General features: G+C 41.7%; 1 protein-coding gene across 2 annotated transcripts in view; it reads left to right on the forward strand.

The window, feature by feature from the left end:
* The window catches only part of GRIA4 (glutamate ionotropic receptor AMPA type subunit 4), a 242445-nt gene that overhangs the window by 213979 nt on the left and 12911 nt on the right, over positions 1–15555 (forward strand). The window contains exon 14 of one of the 2 annotated variants that reach the window (XM_059819444.1): positions 11944–12058. The exons of the other annotated variant lie outside the window; for it this stretch is intronic. Within the exon in view, the coding sequence (XP_059675427.1) occupies positions 11944–12058 (115 nt within the window). The remainder of the gene's footprint in view (positions 1–11943; positions 12059–15555) is intronic. 2 annotated transcript variants of the gene reach the window in all.

The following is a 15555-nucleotide window of genomic DNA, read 5'->3' on the forward strand; positions in this document are numbered from 1 at the left end:
GATCTACTAGTAATTTCCACACCTTGTTTCCTCTATAGCCTGGCTGCTTGTGTTTGAAACATTACAAGCATGAGTATTACTGTGTTGAAGTGACTGTGCTTGGTCTGACTGGTATGAGTGCTGGTGTATTTGCATTTGCTGCTGTGTACATGGCTCTACCAATGGCGGAAACATTACATAGCTGATTGCTAGAGGGACTGGATTGCCCTTGTCTGATAATTTCACCTGATCTTGGACTGATGTTCAGCTGGCTTCAGGGCATTTTAATTATCAGCACACTGGCTATTGGACTGACCATCTCATCTGGTTGCTGGCACTATTTATGTTTGTCTCAGCCTATCAGATCTTCCTCATTAACTTCTGGGATAATATTCAAACAGAAAGTCCTAGGAACTCTTCCAGCTAATCCCCATTTTGGCTGCTGACCAAATAAGGCTTTATATGACACAACTGTAATTGCTTCATTTGTACGGTATTGATCTGCCATTAGGCAAAACACAAGCCAGCATTTCACTAAGGCTCAAGTTATGCAGTATTATTTATTGTTTGCATTGCAATTGCAGCTAGAGTTCCCACCTGGGGAATGGACCCCCTGTTTTTTTGCTCAGTCTCTGCTTCTAATTAAAATAATGAACTTCAAAGTGCTTGCATTATAATTAGACCGAAGATTAAGAAACCATCTCTGAGCGGGGATCTTTCCATTTATTCCCTGCCCTCTAATACTTCTTTATGAAAAACAACAGTATGGAGTCACAAAGGAGCTCGTATAGTTAGAGAAATCTCTCATACCTCTTCTCAGTTTAGATCTGTTAACAGTGTATCAGCTGTGCAGATCTTAGGAATTCGGGGTCTGTTTCTGGCAACGGTAAAAAGCAAGCATCTATGCTGATTTCTCAGTGTTATCAATGTCTTTTGACATAATGGCCACGTTACTTTAATACCTTCATGTACACTGATGTCAGTGAATGAATTCCCTCAGAAGCACACTGCAGTTATGCCCTATAGCTTTCCCATGTGGAGTTGCTTTCCTCACTAGGAAAAAATTAATGGAAGAGCAGACTGCTTGTATTATAGCACTTCCAGTACTGTACAGTATGCTGGTGGTATTTGGCTTTGCAGTCATCTCATGCTTCATTCTCATTAAGGTGAGACTGGGACTTTGTGGCTGAAAAGTCTAACGAGACAGGCAAAAGTTTGGTGCACCGAAAATAGTGGGTTTGGTTTCTAAAATAAAAATACAGAAATTCAATTGAATCTGGCTACTCCTCAAATTCCTAAGAACAGTAATAGCAGTAAGTTAATTTTTTTTCCAGCTGCAGCTGCTGAGAAGATGGCAGGAGGTTTTGTCCTCTCACTATGGCTCTTGCCACAGATACCCATGTCTCTGGGAGTGGTTAAATGCAACTCATTCTGTATGATGCTCCCCTGAGGACATCTCAGAAACATTAGCTAGGACAGAGGAGTTCTATCACCTTTTATGGAGCATCTTAAGCTGACGGTGAGGTACTTTGTGAAAAAGGCATGCACAGATGCTCAGCTGAGCATCTTTACTTTTAGAAGTCACTCCATTGTGACTCCTGATGGTTTTTTACCATTTCTTAATCTTAAACTGACATCTTCAACTAATCAGTTGCTGTTATGAGGTCTTGTTGCTTGCAAGGAAGAAAATGCAGCGAAATAATTGTAAGGTGTAGAATAACAGGAGAAGACCATGTCAAATATAGTTCCTCTTATCCATCTTACCATTGTATGTTCATAAAGTGTGAGATTCAGCCTGGCATAAATGAAAAATTGGAGAAGTTTGATAGTGCAATCTCTTCAAACATTGCCAAATTTGAACCAGTCTTCAAAAATGCCAGATACATTCACTACTACATTAAGAAAGATCTTGGGTTTATTGTATTAGCTGCCCTGCCGCCCACTGAATAGAACATACATTTACATAGCACATTGAGACATGGGGCTGGTTAGGAACCGGAAAACCTAATTTTTGCAGTGAGTCCAACAGGATATTTCACTTTCCATAATTTGCCAGCGAGCGTTCTGACTGTTTTTGGAGGTCACAGTAACATTTTTTCCGGGGATAGGTGATTCAGCTTAGGGCTGGGTCTTCTGTGGATGAAAGCTGTGAAATGCTCAGTCCAAGGCATGATATTTCTGCCACCACTGGGACATGCTGAATGGAGTGAAAAATTAGAAGCTGCTGAAAGAGCTGCCACCTACTTTGTGGTGGAAGATTTTGATGTAGTAAAATCTTCCTCTGTGTAGGGTTGCCAGAGTCTGCGATCTTAACAGGCTGTCTAGTGATCCATCAGTCATACCAAATGGATTGAGATGGATATAAAGAAGGAACAACTTTCTAAATTATAAGGGACCACACCCTATTTCTATTCAGTAAGCACCGAATTTCATCCAAAAAAGATATATTTTTCCTAGCCTCATTCTGGATGAAAATAGTCCCTCCATGGCATTCAGAAGAAAAAACTTAAAATGCCTTACAAATATGGCTAAGATACTATGTAAAATAAAATTTAAATCTACTGGCCAAGATCAGTAACGATGAATAATGTTTTCGATCCTGTTAAAATCAAGTTATCCATTCAAAAAAAAAACAATAGATCATTTGTGCAGGCAGTAAACTGCAGTGTTTGGCTTTTTCTTGCGGCTGGAGTGGCATAAGGAGTCTCAACGACATGTGCCTGGATAACGAAACATAGTGTCACTTAGACAGCGCTGCACAAATGCAGTCTAGGTAGGGGAGGAGAGGGACAGCATGAGACCTGGTAGAGCTTCACTGCTGTGGCCCCCACTACAAGCCATTTCTCCCTGTCTTTCAGCAGCAGTAATCCAACACTGATGGAACCTCTGCCTGGCACTGAGCCACGTCCTGTGCCCCACCACGAAACCCCTACCTGTCTGTGCCAATGCTACCATTTTCTCTCAGCTGGGGGCCCCTAAACTTAGGAGTTACTGGAGAGGCAGGTGAAACAGCATCCAAACACCCTGCTATGACAAAACCGTGAGTCAGGATCTGCTTCACCTAAGGTGCAAAAAGGCAAAAGGCTTTCTGCCAGCCATGCCAGAGGTGAACGTTACCCCATCTGAAAGCATTAAGTATTTTGGAGGCATGTGTTTAAAAATGCTCATTTTACACTTTTCAAATGTTAAAATATTATTATAAGTGCTTTCAGCAATATCGAATGTATAAAAGCCATAAAGGGCTCAGGATTCTTCATGTTTCTGAGGTGAGAGAGAGAGTTTCAAGGCAGTTGGCAGTGGGCTAAGCTTATCCTCAGAGCAATTCCTCCAGTGCGGAGCAGTGTTACACCAGGGCTGAGACACTTTTGAAAAATTCCACTCAAGCCTTTAAAACATGTATTTTGAGTTGCAGATGTTGGCCTGCAGCAGCCTATTCACATAATCCTGCTTATGCTGCAGCCAGCAAGAAAAATTGTACTTTGAAAGGTGGTACTGCTCAATGAGAACAGGATTAGGTAGTTGTTAGCGAAAATTAAAATAGCTCAGAGTTGAGAGAAACTGGTGTTTCTGCTTCTACTGAAAGACTGTATACTGAACCAATATGAGTTACTCTAGGGACAATTTTATGTGTTTTTTATTTACAGCAAAGCTTTGTGTAAAGCAGAGAAACAAACAGAGTTGCCTTCCTGGGTCAACTGCTGTTGTTTTTACACAAGCAAAATATATATTTAATTGCTTGTGCCAAGAATTGTTTGCATACTGTAATTGGAATATCTTGCTGCAAAACAGCTTTCAATTTATATAAATATTTTAAACTACAGTCATCAGACCTCTAGCTGGTGAAAATTGTCAGAACTTCTTTGAATTCAAAGTAGCTCTGGCATTTTTCAGCAGCAGTGGGTCTCCCATTAATTGGAAATCCTGCTGATCCTCAAGGTGTCAGTTTGGCACACATTTGTTTACAAAGCTCAGTTCAAGTAACTAAGCTGCATACTTAGGGTATACATAGAAGCTGTAAATACTCAGTGCCCCTGGAAATTAACCATCTTATTTGGATGGCTAAATGAAGATTGTTATTTTAATTAGCCACAATTGAAGAGTATTTGAGCACTGCTTTAAATTTCCCATCTCTAAACAAAGAATAACAATACATACACACTCCTGTAAAGATAGTATATTCTTAGTGTTTGTAGAATATTTTGAGATCTTGTTCTGGAAGAGGTGTTTTAAATGCAATTGAACAGGGGATTTTTAAATAACATTTATAAATGGTATTAGCTTCTAATGCAGCAGACAACCTGCCCATAGCTTTTTTGCAAGACTTTCAGCTTTCTGCAGACCAGTCAGTTCCTCAGGGGTACATGGGTTTTGAAAAGTGGAATTCAAGAAGCACCCACTGTCCTGGTGGATCCTCAGCGGTGCCTGGGCACTCAACTCAGATGGCCAGTCACATCCTTTCTGTGATGAGCATGTGTATAGCAATGCAAGAGTTGTTTAGCAGGAAAGCATGAGAAACCCATTGCAGAAGAGCTAAAATTGTTGTGAAGACTCACAACTTGAATACTAGTACTTCTTTATTTAATATAAATGCTGAGCAAGCTATCAGAGCAAGTCCCAAGGACTCCATTTTGTTTGAACTATCAGCTGCATGTGAAAATGTCTTGATATGTGCTGTGCTTCAGTATTTCAATACAATTTTTTCATACAAATAGCATTACTGCATGCAAACCTCTATAAATACCAGTACAAAAATTATTCCTATAAATTTTTGAATGTGTTTAAAAAAACATGATTTCAAAGTTGGCCCTTTGTCATTAAAATTTAGGTTGTTTTTCTTGTAAAAATGCTCTTGCATTAGCTCTCTTCTTTAATATTTGCATTATTGATCCTTCAAGCCTTCTGATATAAGCTTTGGCTACATCTTCCTCATTAACAGAGTGCTTGTTTCATTCCTAATTTATTAAACATATTCAGCCAGTGCCATGCAGCTTTACACTTAATTTCTCTTGACGAATTGTCAAACACCCTTAAACTGCGCTGCATTTGTGTCGTGTTGCAATCTGCTATCAGCACTTTTCAAAACATGGTTAAAATAAACAGCTCAGAAGCTGGGCAGGTTTTAATTTTTTGCTTGGTAAGGTTGCATTTTAGTTTTTCCCATTTAAAATCATTTGAATGGATGATATGAACAAGCTGTAAAAATGCACCTGCTTGTGTTTCACTAAATACGTCTGAGACAGATCCTCAGCTGCATCCAGGGAGTGCTAGGTCGTGCAGCGAGGAAGGGCTCTCAGGCAGCTGTGGCCTCCTCTTCCCAAGCCACCTGGGCTGGATACAGATTAGATCATGAGAGAAGAACTGCAGTTCACATCACTGAAATAAGGTCACTTAACTCTGCTTCACTGGGCTCTCTCTCTGCTTTGTCCCGAGGCGGGATACCCTGTGCCAGGAGCACCGAGGGGCTTGTCTGGGAGATGGCTGTGTCGGCAGGTAGCTGCAGGGAGAGATGTCCGAAGTGCAAGGAAGAAAATGAGCTTTGAGTTCCTTGAGACACATCATCAATTGCCAACACATTGCTGGCTGTGACGTTGTGATCTTGGGAAAGCTTGTTCCTTCAATGAACTCCTCCTGTAGATGCACCGCCGCATCCGTGGCTTCACTTCCCATTGTGCAGTAATTTACTGATCCCCATTTCATTCCAGGCACTACTTATATAGTAGTATGTATACAGGAAACTTTTATGACTAAGCAGTCATGGATTTTACTGGAATAAAAAGCAAATCCCTGTATTTTGCCATACCTCACATACGGCCCACCTATGGTCCTTTGATCATTCAATGTTCAGGTACTCTTTGTTTGAAGTTTGCTGTACTTTCAGAGAACCTAAGGTTAAATAGAGGTGGCATCCCTCTGCACGATGTGGCTTCTAAGTGACTGAGCAATTTCTGAGGCTTTCAAAGCCCTGTGAGAAGGATTTGTGAAAAACCTTTTAGAGGTTTGGGGTCTCTGCTTCTGCCTTAGTAACTGCAGTGGTGGCACCAGTGATTCTCAGATGGTACACTGTGCAATACGGCTGCAGTTTAAACAAAGCTGTCTCTGAGTATGTACAGTCTCATTAGTGAGTGATGTTATTTTTGCACATCCTGCTTGTTCATTATTTCAAGTGAACAACATGCCCAACAGTAAGCAGTGAAACAACAGTGCCGCCGTCTGTAAAGATAACAGCAGAATTTCACCAAGAATATGCCCAGGATTCAGGGAAATATTTTGCTATCTAACGTGCCAGTTACACAGAATTTATAAGCCTAGTTCAGGAAAGGGATTCAGGAAAATGTCAAACCTGTTTAAATAGCTAAGACAGTTAAGTTTTCCTGGCAAAACTCCACTGGTTGCCTAAAAGATTGTTATTAAATGCTCCCAGCAGAGATCCTGCCTTTGTTGTAATGAGTACTTAGGGACCTGTCCGTGCCTTTAGGCCATTTAGTATTCAAAAACAGGTATTCTGGGACCTGACTTCATAGAGGGGGTCTCCTTTGCCACATGTGCTCAGACCAAGGCTGACTCCTCTGAATTGCATTCATGGATGGTGCTGAGTGGTGCTGATGGGTGGTGGTTTCCATCCATCCTTTGTACCCAGGGATTTGGTGAGCTGAAAGACTTAAACAAAAAGCAGCTGTGGCTGAGACTGTTGATACTTGTTCACGTCTAATCAGACTGGAGAGAGCCTTTTCTACCTACTGCATGTATTTGTGCTTTGGGCTTTAGGCTGTTTAAAACAGACTTGATTTTACCACGCAGGATGAATTTCATGGTTTAGCTTCTGTTTTCTTAGAGATACTGAGTTTCTGTGCTGAAATAGGTGCTTAAAAGCAGAATTTGATGCCCACTCCAGTGCTATTCTCCTATGGCTGTCTCAGACTCCCAGCAGTGCTTGTGATTTTGGCTGCTGTGGTCCCTAACCTGGGCCTCTGCCTCATTCCCTCATGGTGCAGAGATCTTTGTGTGTCTCTGTCAGCCTTGGAAATGCCCCTCTTGCGGTTCAGCATGTAATTGCTAGGTACTACAGTGTTGTACACCATAGTGTTCAGGTCGTTTGTTGAATGCCTGCTTCACTGCTTCATACCAACTGAAGTCTAATGGATGGGTTGTCTGTTAACCATTGCTGTGACCCAAACTCACTGGAAGGCAAAGCAGACCTCTCTGCCAGCTTCCCTGGGCTTTGGGCTAGCACCCTACTGCAATTCATTTGGGTGGCAGATGAGTTATCACTGTCTGGAGTCATAGATGTTATTTTGCAAAGGGTTGAGTAGTTGCACTGTCATCTGTCTGTGCAGTTTTATCTTTTGCTAACTGTAAAAGGCATATCTGCAGTTGGCACAAGTAGGCTCTTTAAAAAGAACTGACACTGATTAACATTTTAAACTGCTTATTACTATTTATTTATGGGGAGATGGGAAGTGATTTTAAATGAGTGAGAATGATTTAATGCTCATCAAGTTTTTCATACTGTAATTCTATAGGCAGCTTAAAAAAAGTGGTGATCCATACATTGAAATCACTGTCTGTACACTCAAGTAATTGTGAAGTGAGGTATCACTATACCACAAGGGCTGCAGTTTTGGCTGAACTGGGTTGACTATTGCATACAAGGATTCTGTTTTCTTCTGAGTAATAGAAAAGGCAGGATTGTGCAGTGACAGCAAGGATTAAGAGTCAAATATTAAAGCACTTGCCTGCTTTCTACTACTAAACCCTTACTCTTGCAAAGATTTCAATTCCTTTATTGAGGAACACATTGTTCTTCAGTGGGAGTTTTGACTAAGTGCAGTACTGAGGATACAGTCCCATTTTTTTATGATGAAAGAACAGTTTCTGCCACAGATACTCAAGTTTCAAAATGCCTTCCTCTGTGGCAGAATGAAGCACTGTCTAGGATGAGTATGAATGATCTAGCCTGGCTGTGAGGTCGCAGGTATTTAATTTTCAATGTAGTCACCATTGCACCTATCAGGATCTCAGTTATATCATTTCTGTAGGAGATACAGCAGTGTTGAGTAAAGGTTCTCTGTGTTTTGCTGACCAGAAGGAAATTATTTATTTCCATATGTCGAGGTGGACCTGGATAACAAAGCAATAGAGAAAGCAGTGTGAAACTGACCTGGTTTTACATGGCCTACCAGACATGATGAGGACAATAATGTGTTACATTTATAAACAATACAGTTTAATTTCAGAGCAATGATTGCAGCTTAAATCCACATTTACTTCTTCATCCTTTTTATTTCCATTTCTCTATTGTGCTGTGAAACTGTCTATGGATATGGCTAATAACCCGGCTAAATAACCCTCTCATGAATGGGTTTCATTTATTTATTTATTACTCTAGGACTACTATCAACCAGCTGCAGCTTCTCTAAATGACTGTGGGAATATATTCCTTTATAATCTTTAAAGATCTGAAAGATAAATTTGAACATTTGGCAAGTGAGAAAGCTCTTTCCCTTCAACATGGAAACGAAACATGAAAACTTGTATTAGTTGTCAAAAAAATCACCTAGCTGTTTTTTATTAATCTTAGAATATCCAGATAAAAGATCTAAGTAGACATTAATTTGAAAGGCTTGAAAAAAATGTTGTAAGTTATCAGGTAACATCTTTACCGAAGATAAGATAAAGATTGAAAAAAAAACTTTCTAAGGATTTTAGCATAAGGACATCGTCTAAATCAGTGAGCTTTAGTGTTCATACTTGAGAGACTACAGTTTAGAGGAAATAGTATGAAGATGCTTTTACAGATAGACTGATTGATAGGGCTTCCCATCTGCTTTGAAATAAGACTGTGCTTAAGTGGCTCATTGAATTGAGAGTTAGTGATACTCCTTGAGATACATTTCATTTTTCATGGGAACGATCACTCCTGCCCGCATCTGTAGCGCTGTCAAAGCAGCTGTTTATGTTATTGCTACCCAGTGCGACAATTAGATTCAGCAGCATTAAATTAGACCTTGGTTTGGTTGCTGTTGAAGGGAGAAGGAATTTTGACATCAACTTTGTAGACAGCAGGCTCAGGCTATATATGTAAGCCATTTTCAGAATAAGTAATGTTGCTCAGCATCAAAGAAATAGTGTTTCTAGGATCATCTTTCATCTATGACTCAGTCCCAATGTCCTTATGAAGGTAAAATTAACATTTAGTGTACTGGAAATTTGGCTGTAAAGTGGCAAGGCTGGCCACACAGTTACCTTTCTGAATGGGGCAAAGAGGCCAAAAGCATAGGCTTTGTAACTAAAAGCTGAATAGGAAAAATCTGTGGTAAATATGACTGGTTCAAAAGCAATTGCTTCCAAGAACAAAAGGGACAAATGAACAATTTCATTCCAATTTTGCAATTTCTCCTCTCCCTCTGGAGTGTGAACCATAATTAGGGCACTTATGCAAAATCACATTTGTCAGCCTGGCTGCTAAATTCCCCTTAAAGCTTTATCCACAAAGAGCAGTCTGTTATCACTCCCACTACAGCCTACAGTTCTCATTTTCACTTTCAGGGACAGACAAGCAATTACTTTATCTGTATTGAAAATCTCATATAAATGTAACTACAGTGAAGCTAGATAAAGTCAGATCTATACACAAGCAGTTTCCAAACTTCATGACCATCCAGCAAAGATCTCTCTCGCTTCCAGCAGGAGCTATGTGAAAAGCTGTTACCAGACAGTGAAGGTATGTCCCAAAGCTCACATTTGTCCCACAAACAGTATCAATGTTGTAAGGAATGCTCTATAAGCTGTGAAGTACCATTGTCTATATCTTTTTGCCAGGAACATATCTCTCCTAATGAGTGAGAGAAAAATTGCCATTCTAATACCAGAAGGAACACCCAGGGACCAAAGACCAGCTGTCCCTAGAGAGGGTGAATCACAAGCCCCAGGGGCTTCTGGTGCCATAAGATCTGATGGAGCCCTGCCACCACAGGATCTCTCTTCCCCAACCCTTCTCTGAGTGCTTTGAAGGTGTTGCATCCTCTCATAACTGAGGAGGGGAAGATGCCATTGACAGGCATAGCTCTTGCCAAATCCCACTAAGCCCTGACAGACAGGTATTGACAGCATTAAACAAATTCAGAGAGAGAAACTCCATCTTTTTCAACCACGTATTGTCCCTGAAGAGCAGTAATTAAGCTACTGGCCCCTCACAGCTACTTCTCTCCTTTTGGTGATGAATGGTACTTCAAGGTTATGATGCCACTGCTCCACATGCCTTTGCAGATCCGCAAGCAAGCTTGGGCAGACACCCACCAGAAAGAGTGTACATGTCTGATAGGCATGGATGCACTAAGGACCTCTGAACATGAAAAGAGGAAGAGAAAAGTTTATTATTATGACTAAATATTGATGTAGTTGTGTACCATTAGGATATGTGACTGTTGAGGCTCTTAGTAATAAAGATAGGAAGTCATACACTTAAACAAGTGCAAAGGGTCCTCAGAAGATGAAGGCTGCATAAATGCCTTGGCAGATTAGTTATTAACTGATTTTAAAATGTCATATAGTGGCTGTAGTTCCTATCATAAATCCAGGTGCCTTACATTTGGGTTTGTATGGTAATCTATACTGTCTACCCTCTGCCATCCCTTCTTAATGCTCTCTGGACAGCTAAAGGAAAACCTCTGAGCATGCAGAGAAGCAACCCCATCCTAGGGGTTGTGTTCCTTTCTTGCCTGAATTTCAGAGCACTCCCAGCAGCCTTGAGTTCATACAGAAGCAGTGATTCTGTGCTTTAGCCTTCGTGTTGGCAAGCCCCCCTCTGCCTGCACAGATCCAAAGTCTCTCTCGGGTATTTCTCTCATCTGAAAAAAGAGCACTTAAACATGAGATGGAGGGCACCAGGTTCATGCACCTCCTTTCAGTCTGTTGTGCCTATGCCACTGTGCTGCTAGCAATGCAGGATTCGTCTTTCATCCAGTGGTAGCATAACATGTATAAACCCCCCAGGGAAAAGTCCTCAGGACGTCCCAGCTACCTGCTTGTATCTCAGCACCCAGTGAATGGGCTGGGATTGGTCTTCCCAGCACTTGAGCTTCTGCTTGGCTGCGCTGTCCCCAGGTTTCCCCACAGAGGATGCCCTCCACCTCTACCTTCCTCCCCCACACCGCGAGTGCCCTTCAGGCTGGGAGACAGGGTGCTCTCCCAGTATAGCAGGGCAGTCCCTGGAGTCACAGCACTAAGCTGGACCCCAGGTCTTGCATTTCAGCTAAGCCTCTACTGTGCAAAGGGAGCAGGACTCTAGAACCTGCATCCCAAATGTACAGATGTGCCTACAGCAGGTGATGAAGCTTCAGACAGGCAGGACTCCCAGCACCTCTTTGTGCATTGCTTTCTGTTGACTGGCTCTAGACAGCATCGTAGTCAGCATGCAAGCTGTTAGCACTCCTCTTCAGCTCTGCCTCACCCTACCTGTTTCTAGAACCTTAGCCCATAGCTTGTGTGGGATCACTCTGAAGTGCTATATGTCAAAACTGTATGTGACACAGTGACTGGCAGTGTCTAGCATGGGCCGTCTGGATCTTGCCTCTTTAGTATTATAGGAATACATTTTCCCATCTGCTTGAAAAATCAGCCTGGGCCCACACTAAACATATTCTAAATATAGATTCAAATAAATCTGTGTAAATCATTTATAATTCCAGGCAGAGTTTTATCATCATTTTGCAAAAATAGTTTTGGTTGGTTGATAGAATTTTCTTGTTAAAATCCAAACCATTCTGAAAATCATTTCTACACTGGAAACACATTTTTCACATTTGAAAGTAACCACAATTATTTGTGCTGCCAAGGGCTTTGAAATATGGAAATGAGAGGTTTATTTAGTGTGTGGATCAAGCTTATAAACAGCTTAAGTCCTCATTCCTTCTAACATCTTAACAGCTGTGCAGTTTCTTACAAAATATGTTTTATCGTTTCAAGAAATGCTGTTAACCTCGCAGTTTTAAAACTGAATGAACAAGGCCTCTTGGACAAATTGAAAAACAAATGGTGGTACGACAAAGGAGAATGTGGCAGCGGGGGAGGTGACTCCAAGGTTAGCCTCAATGTCACCAAAAGCGGGTAAACAGTATGTAAAGTAATTGGTGCATCTGCTGGGGTTTTACCTGCGACGAAACAGCTTCACCAGTAGCACAGCACTGCTGGTACCTGCATCTAGGTGTATGCAATTACTGTCAAAGCAAAAATATTTGCATTTGTTTAAGCGCCCCAAGGGGAACTTGTCAACAGTCTCTCCTGTGAGATCTATCAGCAGTTTTCAGAAACCTGCATCTTCTGTAATCATGATGAGCCTTTTCCAAGCTTGCTCCTGTGAACAAGTAGTTTGAAACCTTCAGGAGCAAATACTAGCTCAGACTTTTTTCCTACTATAGGGTACTACCCAAAATATTTTTCAGTCACAGTAGAGGAAAAGGGTGAAAATCAGTGTGGCTGCCTCCTAGCAGTAATCTAATGCATGGTCCAGGCTCAGGGATGCGCTATTGACACAAACAATACTGGTACAAATTACAATTTTCACATGAATATCCAAAATAGGAATACAATTTTAGCTAAAATATCTTCACACTGACATTATCTGATCTCTTACCAGCAAACTGAAACCCATGGTGGTTCCCTAGGCAGAATTTATCAGACAGGAATTTTAGGCTGAATTTTAGGTGGCTTATTCTTCCTGCATTTCCATATCTTCCATATGGCCAGCGCCATTACTTCCTTGCCTCCTCACAGCCTTCTTTTGGGAAACTGCCTTGTGCTGAAAAGAAGCAAGGATGTGGAAGTGGAAGATGGTGAAGTGGGGGAGGATGAAGATATTAAAAGTACCCCTTCCGTGCCAGGCAGCATGTAATAATATTTATTTATGTGCTTGTGCGTGAACAATATATAAGAGAACGCTGCACAGGTAACTGTGCAGGCACAGAGCTAGCCAGATATAGGTGATTAAATTTGACTGATCTGTCATACACAGTTTATGTAGCTTTCTTTACAGTTGCCTACATATATTTTTTCTTACTATTTTCTCTCCTTCTTTAGTCCTCCTGCTCTTTCATGCTGTGTCCTGGCCTCGGGGACCATCCCTTGGGCTGTTCTGCACTCACCCAGAACTGGTCTCCTAATCCTCTTCACTTTGCCTTCAGTCCTGCTGCTCTACCTATTTTCCCCCCACCGCTCTGCTCGCCAGCAGTCACAGTTTCAAAAATGGTCTCTATTTTCTCTTCCAAAGTACTTAGGTGAATTAGACCTGATAGCACATACCTGCAAGTGGAGCAGACACCAGCTGCTTTTAAGAAAGTTGACAAGTGAACCATAAGTCTCCCACATTGCTACTATTGCATGCTCCACCCAAGCCTGAACTTCTGCATTATTGGGGGACAGGTGTTTATTTAATTTTTTAAAATGTCACAGGCAGGGAGTCACATCATTAGAATACCTACCTTTTCTTAGAATACACTCCTCACAAACCTGCTGTGGTTGAAAGGTGAGATAAACAGTAGGGAGCAGACTAAGGATGCTTTTAACTTACTTTCCCTGATTACCACCACTGGTGCTTTGAGTCACAAAGTAGGAAAAGGGGAGCAGCTCATGGCAGAGGGATGGGCAGGGCTTCACCACGGAAATGTCTGGAAGTGCTGAAGGAGCAAGTTTGGTGTGATGGCAAGTGACAGTAAAAGGAGTGGGGGAAAAAAAAGTAGAAAAGAAAGGCAAGGAGTGTGGTCCATGGAGAAACAGGGAGGATCTGCGAATGCAGGAGGGAGGAAGGAACACATTGCCGATGGAAATGAACAATAGGTGACACAGGCAGTTCAGGATGCAATAGAAAATATAGTGGGCAAGGCAGCGTTAGCAAAGGATGGAGAACATGATGGAGCTCAACCTGTGGTCCTAGGACTATATACAGCCTGCCAGGAGCATTCATCTGACCTCAGGCCTGTTTCTTGCCACACTTCTTCTCAGGCACAGCTGAGTGAGTAGACAGTACCAGTGCTCCTGGGAAGCCCCAAGTCTATCATGCATCTGCACTGCCCAAGTTCAGTAGGACCAGGCATATCATGGAGATGAGCGTGCATCACCATGCTTCTCAACTTCTGCATTGCAGCAGCATCTGGTCTTGTTTTTTAAACTACAGCTACTCTGACTCCCCAGAGTGTTAGTTAGCCATTTATCATCTACAAAATCCATTTCCTTGTTCAGGAACAGTCTTGTAGGATCTGATCAATTAAAGTCAATAAGACCCTTTTTACTGAATTAATAGAGCTCTAAATAATTTAATTTTATATGCTAGCAAATGATCATTAGTGGAGTAACCAGGACACCATGCACTGTTGTAAACCTGACAGCTACGAAGCAGTCCTGAACTAAGCTCTTAAGCTAATATTCCTTTTCATTGTATGAATTTAAAAAGAACAAACCCTGAGCTTTGTTAGCAGCTCCAGTCCAAATCACAGGGCTACCTACTGTCATGAATGAGAGTAAGAACATCCCCTTCTCCTGAAAGAAATACAGCACCTGAGACTTGACTGATAACTGTGCTGTTACTATTTGAGATTCACTAGTCACAATATGAGAGTCTAGACCCAGAATAACCCTTCATGACAGTACAGGGGACTATAGAAATCGGGAAGTTTCATGAGAGCTCAGCAGTTCTCCAAAGGTTTATGTTGCTCTGTAAAACAAGATTTCTCCTACCTCCGTTCTGTGCTCTTAAAAGGTCATCTCTAGCCTCCCCATTTATTGTTCCCTTTAAGGAACAATCTTCTAAAATTGAGAAAGACAATTCAGAGAGCTGCCCTGTGTGAACCACCTGTGGTTTAGTGACCTCAGTAATTAAGTCATGTTTGAAGATAGAACTGAGGCCCCCAAGTCATTTGAGTGCTTTTGAAAGTATTATCTCAGATCTTAACTGTATGCCATCATCATTTCATGTCATGCAGGGGAAAGTATTTAAACAGTTTCTGCCACTCTGCTCCGCTGTTTTTGTAAAAGTGTGAGTGGAAGGAAGATGTGCTGATGGAGCTCTCCTCCAGTCTCTGCTGGCAGCCCTCAGGAGAACACAGTGGCCCTTGTTTTTCCATTCAGCAGATGAGACTGACCTTACACTTAATTAATGGCCCAGCCACGAGCGGGTAATGAAAATGTTCCTAAAGCATACTCGTGATTGCATTTTTAAAATCCCTGTCTACCAAAATTCTGTATTGGTTTCAGAATCACTCAGTAGTGTAATTTAAATGCTATAATTGCCCATTCGTTGTCCTGAACACAACTAACTCAGAACTTCATTAATGCCTTTTTAAGGCACTGTGATTTCGCTGATGTTGCTGGCATGAAATCCAGCCCGAGGCTCTTAAAAACCAGCCCTTTCAACAGCAAGTGATTGATGACAGGATAGGAGGAGATGAGTAAGAAGCTGAGAAAGGAGGTAGAAGGGCTGAGAACATGATGAGAAGGTAGAAAATCAGTGTCCCTGTGCCCAGGTTGGGCTGCACCACCACTGACTTCAGCACGTGGGTGAAGAACAGGGTCTCTTGTGCTGTCACA

The sequence above is a fragment of the Gavia stellata genome, chromosome 1 (assembly GCF_030936135.1).
Source record: "Gavia stellata isolate bGavSte3 chromosome 1, bGavSte3.hap2, whole genome shotgun sequence".
Classification (NCBI taxonomy): Eukaryota; Metazoa; Chordata; class Aves; order Gaviiformes; family Gaviidae; genus Gavia; species Gavia stellata.